This window comes from Ranitomeya imitator, chromosome 2, assembly GCF_032444005.1.
Source record: "Ranitomeya imitator isolate aRanImi1 chromosome 2, aRanImi1.pri, whole genome shotgun sequence".
In the NCBI taxonomy this organism is placed as follows: domain Eukaryota; kingdom Metazoa; phylum Chordata; class Amphibia; order Anura; family Dendrobatidae; genus Ranitomeya; species Ranitomeya imitator.
Window position 1 is genome coordinate 132,873,998 of NC_091283.1, and position 15,120 is coordinate 132,889,117.

General features: G+C 45.1%; 1 protein-coding gene across 1 annotated transcript in view; it reads right to left on the reverse strand.

Moving 5' to 3' along the window:
• Positions 1-14,842, reverse strand: part of TAF1 (TATA-box binding protein associated factor 1) — a 102,589-nt gene extending 87,747 nt beyond the window's left edge. The window contains exons 1-9 of the mRNA XM_069747263.1: positions 14,696-14,842; positions 10,055-10,172; positions 9,267-9,383; positions 9,062-9,181; positions 7,836-8,077; positions 7,117-7,332; positions 4,757-4,990; positions 4,474-4,669; positions 4,271-4,387 (exon numbers count right to left, since the gene is read on the reverse strand). Of these exons, the coding sequence (XP_069603364.1) occupies positions 4,271-4,387; positions 4,474-4,669; positions 4,757-4,990; positions 7,117-7,332; positions 7,836-8,077; positions 9,062-9,181; positions 9,267-9,383; positions 10,055-10,172; positions 14,696-14,803 (1,468 nt within the window). The 5' untranslated portion in view covers positions 14,804-14,842. The remainder of the gene's footprint in view (positions 1-4,270; positions 4,388-4,473; positions 4,670-4,756; positions 4,991-7,116; positions 7,333-7,835; positions 8,078-9,061; positions 9,182-9,266; positions 9,384-10,054; positions 10,173-14,695) is intronic.
• Between the last annotated feature and the right edge of the window lie 278 nt (positions 14,843-15,120).

Genomic DNA, 15,120 nt, shown 5'->3' on the forward strand with positions numbered 1-15,120 from the left:
ATCCTCCCCTGGTGATCAACCCCCCCGCCCTCCTGATCACCCCTGCACTCCTTTGTCACCTGCTGTCGGCTCCGTTTGCTCCTCTCCTGCCCCCACGGCGCCTGACAGCTCCATCCTCCCCTGGTGATCACCCCCCAGTGATCACCCCAATCACCCCCTGCCCCCCAGATCACCCCCTACCCCCCCCTGATCACCTGCTTCTGCCAGCTCCATTTTCTCCTCTCCTACCCCCCTGCGCCTGTCAGCCCCTCCTCCCCAGGTGATCACCCTCTCCAGTGATCACCCCTAATCACCCCCGGCCCCCCTGGTCACCCCCTGCCCCCTGATCACCCCGATTTCCTGCTGCCGGCTCCATCTACAGCTCGTCCTCTGCTCCCCTCCTGCCCCCCCCCCTTACCTGACAGCTCCATCCTCCCCTGGTGATCAGCCTAACCCCCCCCCACCCCCGGCCCCCCTAATCACCCCCTGCACCCCCCCCCCCCAATCACCCACGGCCCCTGATCACCCCTTGCCCCCCTGATCACCCCCTGTGCTCCTTTATCACCTGCTGCTGCCGACTCCATTTGCTCCTCTCCTACCTGACAGCTCCATCCTGTCACATCACACACACACACCAACCTGACGTACACTATACAACACCACACACCAACCTGACATACACTACACCACACACACCAACCTGACATAGCGTGTCAGGTTGGTGTGTGTGGCGTTGTGTACGTCATGTTGGTGTGTGGTATAGTGTACGTCAGGTTGGTGTGTGTGGTGTATACTACACCACACACACCAACCTGATGTACACTACACCACACACACCAACCTGACGTAGTGTCAGGTTGGTGTGTGGTGTGGTGTAGCGTATGTCAGGTTGGTGTGTGTGGTGTAGTATACACCACACACACACCAGCCTGACGTACACTATACGACACCACACACCAACCTGGCGTACACTACACCACACACCAACCTGACGTACACTACACCACACACACCAACCTGACATGTCAGGTTGGTGTGTGGTGTGGTATAGTGTATGTCAGGTTGGTGTGTGTGTGTGGTGTATAAAACACAATACACACCAACCTGACGTACACTACACCACATACCAACCTGACATACACTACATACTTTCAATACGCGACGTGTCCGCTAACGTTGGAGCTAATTTTCCATTCAAAAAGTCAAATGGTGCTCCTTCCCTTCTGAGCCTTGTGGTTTACCCCCACATGTGAGGTATCCGTGTACTCAGGAGAAATTGCCCAACAAATTTTAGGATCCATTTTATACTGTTGCCCATGTAAAAATTAAAAAAATTGAGGCTCTGTCCTATGCTGTAATGGGAGCATAAATCACACACCGAACAAGGCCACACACCCGCTCATACGCGCTGCCACCACTCATCGAATACACGGGCGATGAGTCCCGGACTAATAACAATACTAATAAAAATATGTGATGATGAAATACACACTACCACTACAATGGAGGGTAGAAAAAACGAAAAAAAAAAGCCAAAATATAATGAATTTTATTAGATATATTATTAAAAAAGAATTATAAAATACCAAAGCAAGCTACTAGAGCCACACAAACAGAGGTTATATTATTATATCATTATCATCTGACATTAGTATTTATTCATGGATTTTTCTGTCTACATCTTGCACTAGGCACTTTTTTGTTAGTATTTTTTACTATTGTTATTTGTTATTTTTTGCATAGAGGTTATTTTTGTTATTATTATTATCAAATATTTATATATTTTTTGATGTGCTTCTATGGATTTTGGACAAAACTTTAGTCATCATTGTGACATTTATATATGTTGGGCACTGTCCATAGGTTTCCTCTCAAGTGTGTCCTCTCTAGTAGCTTCCTTTGGTATTTTATCATTCTTTTTTAATAATATATCTAATAAAATTCATTATATTTTATTTTGGCTTTTTTTCGTTTTTTCTACCCTCCATTGTAGTGGTAGTGTGTATTTCATCTTGTACTTTGACGATTTTGCCAGTTATTTTTCGAAGACTGTGTCTAATTATTAATAAAAATATGTCTATCACTCATAAGGCTCACACACCTTTAGGCTATGGATGCTTTTAGAACATTCAAGGTTCAACTTGTTAAAGTTTTATACTTTAATAACAAAAAGTTCAATGCTTACAATAAGAAAAAGGTATAAAAATATGATACTAAAAAGACATACAACTTATGCAAAACAGTGTCAAAATAAACAGCAGAAAACTTACAGAAATTACCTAACTGGTAGTTGCTTTCTGCTCCCTGGGGGAAGGAAGAATGTAGATTGGATCACCCCAGCTTCTCAGGCTGCCCTCACATGTGAACACAATTCTCTGTTTGCAGCCTAAATGTATAACTTTGGTCTGAGGTCAGGTTTCTAGACCGGCCTTCCAGGTTAATATCATAATTGCGTTCTGTTTGATTGGGCCACGGCCGCTCTACTAATGAATATATATTATTTTCCTCTGGAGACACTTGTGAGGTGGTTCCCAGGGATAGCTAGCCCTCAAGCCGCAATTAGCATCTCCCCTCCAAGCACTAGGGGGTGCCAAGTGTTCATTTCTTCTTGGCCTTAGCCAGACCTCCTGGTGGGATATGGAGACAGAATTTCTACTAGTCCCAAGGAACCAATGAAGTACCTATTAACACCTAGGTGCGACTTGCCTTCAGGGCAGATGTTACATTACCACTAGTCACACATATAACCCTAGACATATGTCCCTACACACATATAGATATAGATATATATATATATTTATATATATATATATATATATATATACACACACACATATTTCACCACACTGATTATGTGTCTTTAAGACCAGGGAATACTGGTCAGGTACTTCCTTACCCGGGTACTGATGTTGCAGAGTCGTTGTGCCCCTTTAATGCAAAAAAACTGTCGCCCCTGTGTGAGCCGGCCAGGTGGACCAAGATGACCACAGGTAGATGCAGAGGTGATAAAGTCTTGCAGAGAGCGAGACGTGCCCATTCGTGGGCGGAGCCACATACATGTGGTGGGTGGAGCCTCGAGACTTCGATGAATAGGCCCAAGCCGGGGCCTAAATTTCTGCAGCAGGCGGGAGCGATACCAGCGGTAGAAGTGAATGGCGTAGTAGTGGCCGAGAAAATTGAATGCTCCTGTGCCAGGCGACAAGCGCCAGAAAAGCGGGCGGAGCCGCCTTAGCGCGCCATAGTGTGGGCGTGGCTTTCGGGATGCGGCCTACACATCGGCTGAAGCCGGAGGCTAAATTTTTGCAGCCGGCCGCAGCATTACCTCAGGGAGGTGGGCCACAGGGAAGCTGAGGCTGCCAGTCAGCATGTGAATATCCCACTGCAGAGGCCCACCGCTGACTGGATCCACTCACCATGGGTGCGCGTCCCGGCATGGAGCCGCTGCGGATGACTGGGATTCAGCGCCGAGAAAAGCGTGCGCACTCTACTGTTCTGCTGCAGGTGCAGGGATAAAGGTGTAAACCTCAATCCATCATCCCTTTTGTTAGGGAGGTGGAGAGGAACCGTCCGCCTCCTTGTGCCATCCGCTTTCACAGTGGTGGGACAGTGGGGACTGCTCGGACGCCATAGAGAGGGGCCTCTGTACATCCACGGAGTTCAGCCCCCGGGTGGACAGGGCCAGTTGTCCGGCATTAGGCCTGGCTGCAGAAGAGGGTACGTGGAGGCGACACTCCATGTGCTCGTCCGTTCAGGGTGCGGGGAGATTGGTGCCCTTGAAGGGGTCCGTCGCCCCTAAGAATCAGCTCAGGCAGTGGCATCCCACGTCGCAGGAGAGGATACGGAGAGATGAAACTCCATGTGCTCGTCCGTTCAGGGTGCGGGGAGATCGGTACCCTTGAAGGGGCCCGTCGCCCCTAAGAATCAGCTCAGGCCTGGTATCCCACGTCGCAGGAGAGGATACGGAGAGACGACACTCTCCATGCTCGCCTGTTGATGGTTCGGGGAGATTGGAACCTTGAAAGGATCCGCCGCCCCTTCGTTGTAGAAAGTAAAATCAAAAATGTAAAAAAGTAAAAATTAAATAATAAAGAGTTTTGGGTCTGAATAGCAGAGCCCTCCGTGTGCCTCCTACGGACACTAAGAACTGGTTAGCTGAGAGCCAGCAGGAGGGTGTATACTGCAGGGGAGGAGAGAACTTTCTCTGTATCACTTAGTGTCGCCTCCTAGTGGCAGCAGCATACACCCACAGTCTGTGTCCCCCAATGAGGCGAAGGAGAAATCCATACTATACCTTGCTGTTCTGGAGGATGCTTTTCCTTCCCCTTGGTAGCAATGAGTGAACCAGGAATGATCGGCTTTTGCACTAAAGGCGTTGGTAGGTTTAACAGTGATCCACTTCGATTCAGTCCTGCACGAAAGAAGAAAGACTCCTTAAATCAGCAAACAAGGACCTGAGCCTCATACTACTGACATCTTTGCTCCAACTGGTGGCACCTTGCTGGGCATTGTACGCTGTGGCATTCCTGGTCATGCTGGAGGGAAGCCAACCAGCTAAACTGGCTCTCTGGGTCTTGGTTACTTTGTGCTTCACGTCCTCCCCGTTCCATATCACGTCATCCTCCCACTGAAGCTGTGTTACCATCAGGAAATGTTCATCTTGAAATTGTGCCTCTGTGGATTCCTCCGGTTTCTAAACAATGTCAGAAACTACTTGTGTAAGATACTGATAGAGAAACATTATGACCAAGAATCTCTGCTTACTTACTCATTCACAAACCTGGTCGTTTATGTCATTGCCAGTATCAGGAACAATATCGTCATCATTGTTCTCCTCCTTCAGCTTAAATCCATAATCAAATCCACTGCCATCTTCAGGTACTCCCAGCATATCGTACCACAACTGCGCTGGGCCGTAGCGCCACTCTGCTACTCGGGGTTTGGTATCCGCAACCTTATCTGTATCCCCAGCGGACTGGGAGAACTTGGACTCCACAGGAGCCATCATAGTGATCTGCAGAAAGAAAAAAATATTTGGATTCATTTCAACTGAATTCTAAAAAAATAAGTTTAAAAAGATAAATCTAGAATAGTAACTACACTATTCTCCATAAATCAATAGAACAGGTGAAGAGAAGTTACAAAGTTTATTATCTGAGAAATCTGTTTCTTTCTTCACTTATCGGTCACTTTTTTTGCCTCCTGTACTGATCATTCACTCACGAACTGCTCAGGTCTGTCTACAGTCAGTCTGCAGGGCTAGGAGAGCCAACGGGAAGGAAGGTAGGGGAGAAAAAGCCAGAGAACATAAAGAGGATACGCTGAGGCTTCAAATGTGGAGGGGAAAATGTGGAAATCTAGGATGCAAGTCATGTGATGGCCAGAAATAGGGTCATTCCTCTTGTACGCACACAGGACACCTAAAGTGTAACGGCACCTTCAGGTAAGTTTTCATGTATAAGATGAAATACCACCCTAAATATAATTTTTTTTTAAAGTAAATAGGATAAGAATTATGTGCCATTTAATTTCCTGTTATATGTTTATTGCGATACTTTTTATTTTTTTTATTTACAAAAACTGAGTTTCCAAATGCTCAGAATACCTAAAGCTGCCACTAGAGGGAGTAAAGGAGCGAACTGAGTTTAGTTACACACTAAACTCAATAGCAGGCAGCATGCTGCCTCTAGTGGTAGCTGCAAGAATTTTCCCGGCGATGAAGTCATTTAAAAGGAACCTGTCACCCCGAAAATCGCGGGTGAGGTAAGCCCACCGGCATCAGGGGCTTATCTACAGCATTCTGTAATACTGTAGATAAGCCCCCGATGTTACCTGAAAGAGGAGAAAAAGACGTTAGATTATACTTACCCAGGGGCGGTCCCGCTGCTGGTCAGGTCAGATGGGTGTCTCTGGTCCGCTGCGGCGCCTCCCATCTTCATTCCATGACGTCCTCTTCTGATCTTCAGCCACGGCTCCGGCGCAGGCGTACTTTGTCTGCCCTGTTGAGGGCAGAGCAAAGTACTGCAGTGTGCAGGCCCCGGGCCTCTCTGACCTTTCCGGCGCCTGTGCACTGCAGTACTTTGTTGTGCCCTCAATAGGGCAGACAAAGTACGCCTGCGCCGGAGCCGTGGCTGACGATCAGAAGAGGACGTCATGGAAAGAAGATGGGAGGCGCCGCAGCGGACCAGAGACACCCATCCGACCGGACCAGCAGCGGGACCGCCCCTGGATGAGTATAATCTAACGTCTTTTTCTCCTCTTTCAGGTAACATCGGGGGCTTATCTACAGCATTACAGAATGCTGTAGATAAGCCCCTGATGCCGGTGGGCTTACCTGACCCGCGATTTTCGGGGTGACAGGTTCCCTTTAAAGGCTGCTGTCTGTGACCGACAAAAGCAATAGATAGTTAAATGCAGCAAATGGAGCCAAGTCTGGTTGCTGCAGTTACAGAAATCTACTTGTGTTACACTGGAAAAAAATCTCTACCCGACAAATACAATAGCAAGCATTTATTATACACTCACTTAAAAAGGACTAGAGCCCAAAAGCAGAACACATATTATATGCACACAGACAAGCACTGGGGATAATATACCAATGAGGGACAAATTAATGCACTAATGTAGGGGAGCAATAATTACAAGATCCTACATCAGTGCATTAATCTGACATCCATTGGTATAGTGTTTGTGCTCTGTATTTGGGCAAATGACCTTTATAAGTGGTGTATGATAAATGCTTGCTTTTATATTTAGAGGATTGTGATTTATTCTAGTGTAAGCCTTTTTAGTCAGCACCCTGGTGTAATCTGCTATATTTTTGGCTTGGAAACCGATAGCTGGTATGACGCAGGGTCCGCACCTTACCTGGCTTCATTATTTTGCAAGGGACCTATAATGATGTACGCCAGAGGTCATTAAAGGGCTAAAAAAGGGTTTTCTGATCTCATGAAATGATAGCGTATCACTAGGATATCCTGCCACTTTATGATTAGGGGGGCAGGGGGCATTTTTTTTTTAGACATCCACTGATCCTGGGAAAGAAGGCCACCTAATAAATAAAACTAGGACAATCATTCACTAAATGTTTCCCCATGATTAGGTAAAGCAGTCATCAGGATAAGCTGCGGGACGTCGTACCTCATCGTCCGAGAGGCATTGCTCAGGTGGTGGTGCTGGAGCATACTCATATTCCCAACATGACTTCTTCTCGGGTCCTGCCTCGGCTTCTTCACCTTCTTTTGCCTGAACTTCCTGGGTCAATTCTCTGTGCTTTTTTCGGCGTTTTCGGCGGGCACTACGCCAAACTGACAGGACACTTTTCCCAGGTCCAAATAGTCGAAGAAAGCGCAAAACCTGTAGGCAAAATAAAACTGCTCCTTAGAAGAACTAACAGTTGCTATCAACGTGGTTCACTATTGATGTTGCCTTATTTTATTAACCATGTGTGTCATTGCTCACTCTATTAGCCCCAGCAATCACTTGTTAAAAGATGGGGACTCTGCATGCCACATGTGGGCAGAAATCAAATCAGCTGTAATATGTAAGGAATAGGACTGATTAATCCCATCACATGTTGGTTGCTTATATTGAGCCATCATATTCCACAGCTCGTTACAGACATCACTGTCTCCAATGGGGCTCACCATCTATATCCCTATCAGTATGTCTTTGGGGGGTGGAAGGAAACCAGAAAACCCGGAGGAAATACCTACAAACATGGGGAGAACATACAGACTCCTTGCAGAGGTAGTCTTTGGTGAGTTTAAACACAGGACCCCAATACAACCGTGCTGCCTTATAGCATCCCAAAAAGAGCTTGTGGAGAACATAAAAACAACAATAATGGTAGAAAATACCTTGCCAGGTCTAAATTCTGGGAAGAGCTCAGTGACGCTAGGAAGAGGTTTGGTGCCATCTCTCTGCATTATGCCAGCAAGTGGCAATGTCAACTTTCGCTCCTTTTTCTCACTTTGTCTGCGCTCTTGAGGACCAATCTCAGATTCAGAATCAGACGAACTGCTGAAGTCCACCTTTTCCAAGGAAGCGGAAGATGGCGCAATAATGGAAGGAAGAATGATCCCATCACCTTCTTCAGAGGCTGTATAAAACAAGCAGAATTCGGCTTTAAGAGAGGTATAACCCCAACTGAAAGCTATCTCCTACACATAGAGCATAGTACTCGGCTTTCTTAGACAGTGAACGGCGTGGAGGCTAATCATGTGCACTTCTGCTCCACTCATATGGAAAGCCCCATAGGCGAAGAGCCCAACTTTATAGATGACTGTTTTTTTGTACATGGTTGATAACTTATGTAGATAAATGCAAACTTTGTCCCAACTTTCTGCAGCATGTGAATATTTATAGGATTTGCAAAAGGTAGTCCCGATTCAACAAATCTATTACGAGAGATAACTGGTGTAAAATGGTTTTTGGCACAATGCATAGTGGTGCAAAAATTTTGCGACTGTGAACTCTGCGATAGAGTGTAAAGTAGCTCTGCAAAAACGGGTGGAGAAGGAGCAGGGCCACACCAGCCCATCAAATATAGCAAAAGTGCTGGCATTTCTTAAATCTCTGGCTGCAATAGCATTTGTGGCGAGGACACGCCACCGAAAAATGTGCCAAATCCATTAAGTGGCTCTTAATAAATTTGTTGCACTTTACTCCTGCCAGCTCTTCATTAAGACAGGTATGAGCAACACCAATCTTAATGGATCAGCCCCTATGTTCTTAGAAGAAAGTAGTATTTTTTTCACCAATGATGCAGCAGTTTTACATATCCAGAAACTAATGTAGTCCCAAAATGAAGCTGATTAAGTAAATATTGCAGTGAGAAAATGGAGGGGAGTAGACTGTACACAGCAGCTTCTCTCCATGTGAGACTACATAGTGGGAGAAAGGGCAGAAGTAGTAGATAGGAGAAGATCAAATTTCTTGGTGTAAACCTCTTAAGGTCTCATACACAAAAGCTGGACTCCAGACTAAGGATTGCCTAGTCCTTTTGTTCTACAGACAGGTAAGTCGCTGCCACAGGAGATATATGGATATGAATATATGTATATATCTATCCATGATCACTTACTTGTTGGTGCTGCTCCCTTTTCCTCTTCTTTCTTACATGTCACTGGTGGAGGAGGTGGAGGTGGCATTAGCTTGGAATCAATATCTTCACAGTCCGCATCATAGTCGTCGTCATCATCATCTAATCAGAGCACAAATTTCATCAAAACCTCAACTAGCACATGAAATTCTACAGTCAGGTCTCCTGCGATGACGATAACATTTACCTGCTCTTCGGGAGAGATGGAGACTTCCCATAGCCTGCCTATACCTTCGAGACTCATCTTCAGCCACTTCATTGATATCAGAGTAGTCGATCGCGTCATCAGTACTCTTAACCCAACCTGTACAATAGAGATGGTGAGTTATAAGTAGATAGACTGCAATGAGCAGAATAAAAATGATATAAGTAGAGGTTTAATAACAAAAAGCTTTTGTAGAAAGATGCAGATATTCAGATAGAAACTCTGGTCCCGAGTCTCAGCAGCTTCTCCATCAATTTCTGGCCATTGTAATACACAGTTTCTGGTGCCGACAAGTGTAGAAAATAAAGGGACTGGGTTAGCTATTAGCTATTGTGCAGCCAGCCAGCCCCCTTCACACACATCGCAGATCACATGAAACACTCTCCTATGTCGAGCACAAAACTGAAAGTGGAAATAATGAGCCGGGGACTAGAGCAGATAAATAATATCGGGGCAGCAGGCCTAATAGAACTATATTAGAAAGTGGCAGTAGCAGCTACTAAACAATTTATGGAGCTGCAGTACATTGCTTACATACACCGGCAGCCAGATCTGATATCAGCTGATTGGTGGGGAGGGGACCCCTGACAGATCTCACATTGATGACCTGTCCTATGGAAAGTTCATCCACCCCTTTAAAGAACTTACTATTTAAAGTTTATTTAGGTTTTTTTATTAATGGATGACCCCTGCAATTTTACAACTATAAAACTGAGGAATACTACATACACTGCTGAAATACACAAAATGCCTTATGTCAATGCCATTACCATCTTCATCCAAGTTCACCCCTTCAGTTTCTGTGGCCTCGTCCGCGCTGGATGTGATTTCTGTAATAAGATTTCCAAGGCCAAGAGCTCCCAACCCTGCAAGGTGTTTCTTTGACTCCTAAAACCATGAAACAGTCAAATGTCTTAGTAAAAGATATTTATATCATGAATGATAAGAAGACAATGTCGGCAGGAGACTCTGGTGGAGACACTGGAGAGGAAATCGCTTCAACTGCAATGAAAATTAGTAAACATCCATTTACCATTTATGTAAGTGTAGGTATGAGTGGTAAGACGTCCAGCTACATGGTCAGATACAGGTAGGAGCAGGGTGGATTTGATTTAAATCTAACTGATTTAAATCACGATTTAAATCACAAGTCAGTAAGGCTTAATTTAAATCAGTGATTTAAATCAAAGTTTCTACCTAACTGAATTTGACTCCGCAGAGGTCCCAGCCTCTTCTTCACGGCAAAAATGTTACAACATGAACAGAGTTGAGAAAAAGACCTTAATCCTATTGTTCTACAAACCTATGAATACAGAATCAACCCCTTCAGTGCCAAGTCCATGAAGTTACACAATATGTTTCTGATTGTTTGGAGTGGAATAGATCTGCACAACACAAGAAGAATGTGAATCTAAGTGTGAGGAGGAGGAAGGGCAAGCAGACAAGAAAATGAAAGTGAAACTTTTAGCACAATACTGCAGCATAGCCACAGACAGACAAGTCTGGTTCTGTTTGTGTGTACGATCAACAAGGCAGGCATGCATGCAAAATGCAAACGATGCAACAAAGAGATGCAAGGCCTGGTGGCGCGAATGAGGCAACATCATGAGAAGTCGCCACCAGGCCTTGCATCTCTTTGTTGCATCATTTGCATTTTGCACGCATGCCTGCCTTACCGATAGGCAAAGGAGCTTCATTAAAATATTCCCAAACTGGGTTTCTTTTACGGCCTGCTGCCATTATAAGGAAAGAATGTAATAAACCTCAGATCGTACACACAAACAGATCCAGACTTGTCTGTCTGTGGCTATGCTGCAGTATTGTGCTAAAAGTTTCACTTTCATTTTCTTGTCTGCTTGCCCTTCCTCCTCCTCACACTTAGATTCACATTCTTCTTGTGTTGTGCAGATCTATTCCACTCCAAACAATCAGAAACATATTGTCTAACTTCTTGGACTTGGCACTGAAGGGGTTGATTCTGTATTCATAGGTTTGTAGAACAATAGGATTAAGGTCTTTTTCTCAACTCTGTTCATGTTGTAACATTTTTGCCGTGAAGAAGAGGCTGGGACCTCTGCGGAGTCAAATTCAGTTTTGAGAACTGCGTAAGTAAAGCGAGCGTCTGTGATAATATAGGAGAGAAACTGCCCACTAATCCTACAGAAACCTCTGGAAGAGCATGGCATTGTGAATGTTACACATATACAGCCTTTATTCTACTGAGTTAAACAACTAAGCTTTAACTCATGATGGAAGAACCTTTGGATGGTAAAACATTTTCCTCAAAAAGCAGTTTATTGAAAAAAATCCGATTTAAATAAAAAAAATCCGTTTTTGATTTTTTTAAAAAAAAAACATTGATTTTTATCCACCCTGGGTAGGAGCCAATGCACCAAATGGTAAATAGGGCCTATCACCCCTCCTGAGACGTCTGGTTAATGCCAAGTTCAGACCATCATAATAAATAGGCTACTAATGCCGCCAGTAAATGCAGTATTCTGGTCTGTAAATTGCTCAAATGCACTAGCACATAGGATGCAAATAGTCTGTGTGCTGTCCACTGTGCTTGCCCAAACCCGGTCTGATCAAATATTGTACTCCACATGTGCAGCAACGACCCAGGATCTGCTGATTGACCTGTGTCATGGCATTCCTCTGTTACTCCTCCTAGAAACGCCGGACGACTGGATGTGCAGGTCCTGTATGGCCATGTATTATCCAATCAGGACTGCCAGTGTCTGACTATGTAGTGAAACAGCAAATGGTGACATCCAGTTGTTCATTTATTTAGAAACATTCTGCAGGAAGTGGAACAGAAGAAAAGCACAACACAGGGAACAGAATCATTCCTGCATGGGGAATCTACTAATCCAGACCCAAAGCGTTTGATACCGTGCCGCACAAGAGGTTGGTACACAAAATGAGAATGCTTGGTCTGGGGGAAATTGTGTGTAAATGGGTTAGTAACTGGCTTAGTGATAGAAAGCAGAGGGTGGTTATAAATGGTATAGTCTCTAACTGGGTCGCTGTGACCAGTGGGGTACCGCAGGGGTCAGTATTGGGACCTGTTCTCTTCAACATATTCATTAATGATCTGGTAGAAGGTTTACACAGTAAAATATCGATATTTGCAGATGATACAAAACTATGTAAAGCAGTTAATACAAGAGAAGATAGTATTCTGCTACAGATGGATCTGGATAAGTTGGAAACTTGGGCTGAAAGGTGGCAGATGAGGTTTAACAATGATAAATGTAAGGTTATACACATGGGAAGAAGGAATCAATATCACCATTACACACTGAATGGGAAACCACTGGGTAAATCTGACAGGGAGAAGGACTTGGGGATCCTAGTTAATGATAAACTTACCTGGAGCAGCCAGTGCCAGGCAGCAGCTGCCAAGGCAAACAGGATCATGGGGTGCATTAAAAGAGGTCTGGATACACATGATGAGAGCATTATACTGCCTCTGTACAAATCCCTAGTTAGACCGCACATGGAGTACTGTGTCCAGTTTTGGGCACCGGTGCTCAGGAAGGATATAATGGAACTAGAGAGAGTACAAAGGAGGGCAACAAAATTAATAAAGGGGATGGGAGAACTACAATACCCAGATAGATTAGCGAAATTAGGATTATTTAGTCTAGAAAAAAGACGACTGAGGGGCGATCTAATAACCATGTATAAGTATATAAGGGGACAATACAAATATCTCGCTGAGGATCTGTTTATACCAAGGAAGGTGACGGGCACAAGGGGGCATTCTTTGCGTCTGGAGGAGAGAAGGTTTTTCCACCAACATAGAAGAGGATTCTTTACTGTTAGGGCAGTGAGAATCTGGAATTGCTTGCCTGAGGAGGTGGTGATGGCGAACTCAGTCGAGGGGTTCAAGAGAGGCCTGGATGTCTTCCTGGAGCAGAACAATATTGTATCATACAATTAGGTTCTGTAGAAGGACGTAGATCTGGGGATTTATTATGATGGAATATAGGCTGAACTGGATGGACAAATGTCTTTTTTCGGCCTTACTAACTATGTTACTATGTTACTCGTCCGGGAAGGTGACAGATCACTCTGCAAGGGGAACTGGAGAACATCCCGTGCATTCTCTGGGCACTTGTTGGTTATTTTTTTTTAGAAAATAAAGCAGAATTGTGATTAGCTGTTGTGAGCATCTGCTTTCTTCTGATCTCGTTTTGACAATTCTCTGCACGATGTGTCTCGCTGTGATGATGATGTGATCACTGCTGGTAAAGAGAACGCGAGCATTACCTACATCAGTGGTCCCCAACATTTCTTACTTAGAGAGCCACACTCAGCTCTGAAAGATAGTTGTGAGCCATCCGGCACCCCCTTCACCTACTGTAGTGACACCCCGAGACCCCCCATTAATGGTATAATGACAGCTAAAGCTTCACCACAGTGACACCTTGTGATCCTTCTTTTATACGCAGGATACATCCAGGGGTTCCCACTTTTCAGCATTTCAGGATCATTGCACCTGGCACTCCCACCACACTATAGCATCCAAATTCAAGCAGCCCTCTACCTGCCACTATCATCCTATCGCCAGCTTACCGTATATATTCCCACAACCACTCCCAACAATATGCGAGCCTTAAGATCCAGTCTTCTGATCAGGGCAACTCACAAAAGTTTCCATCTAGCTGCTTCCTGGATCTGGTGCTAATGCATCAAGCTTGCTGACAGGAAAGTCCGCCCACCTGTCAATGGGGGAGCCCCTGCGTGCGAGCGTGCAATGCCTCCCAGACAACAAGGGGAGCCCCCCACATGCAACACCCCCGGCCAGGTTGTACAGTTACGTATACTTTGTCTTTATGCCTCCTGTGTGATCAGTCTCTCTGCAAATTACTTGTAATGCATCACACACTATATGGCGACATTATCAGCAGTTTTGTCTGATCCCCTTATATCAGATAGGACCCCTATGTATGGCTGACAGCACACTGATCACTTGTGAGACATGTTGTTCACTTCTGATTACATTTGCACTTACTAGCTCCTCCTGGTTTTTCCACTTGGAATTATACCCAATTTAGCCCTCTCTCCTTTTTTGGAACCCGGGGTGTGTGTCATTACTTATACCACTATGTGACGGACTACTGGTGAATATTTCCGTCCTGTGTCTCCTGGCTGTGTGAGGTCATTGCTTCTTTTCTCCTCATTTTTATCTTAGTATAAAGTATTCCTTTACTCTGATTTACCATAATAACAATGATATTCTTACACCTATAGCTTTACGCTTCCCTCTGATTCGTGTGGTCTTTGGGATATGACTGGAGCCAGGTGCACTACAAAGCCCAGCACTGTCCTAACGTCATTATCAGTGCACAATCCCATTGGAGGGTCGGACAGACGCCCCCCAGCGGATTCCTGAGGCTCCTCACCTTGTCCAGCACCGAGTCATCCTCCAGCTGTCCGTCCTCATTAATATTCCCGAACAGAAACCCTGTGATGGAGAACGGCCGCTCCTCATCACTCTCCGAGTCCGACATCACGCACCGGAAGTGAGCAACTACAAACCGGAAGCTCCAAAGGTAAACTTCGGCAGAGGACCTGGTGGAACGCATGGACTTCCGTTTCCGGTACAGTGGACGCTTGTTTTGTAGGACTGGACAGGCGGCAAAATGAGCGGTAGGAAGAAAGGAGATTGCGTGTGGGAATATTCTGAATGCAGTGACGCGTAGTTGTGTGTGTCGTGATATCACCTAACGATAGCTACAGTACATTATGAGTTCTGCTACAGTGAGTGAGTCTGTTGTAATGAAACTACAACTCCCAGGATGCCACAGCGCGCACTGGACGTGTAATA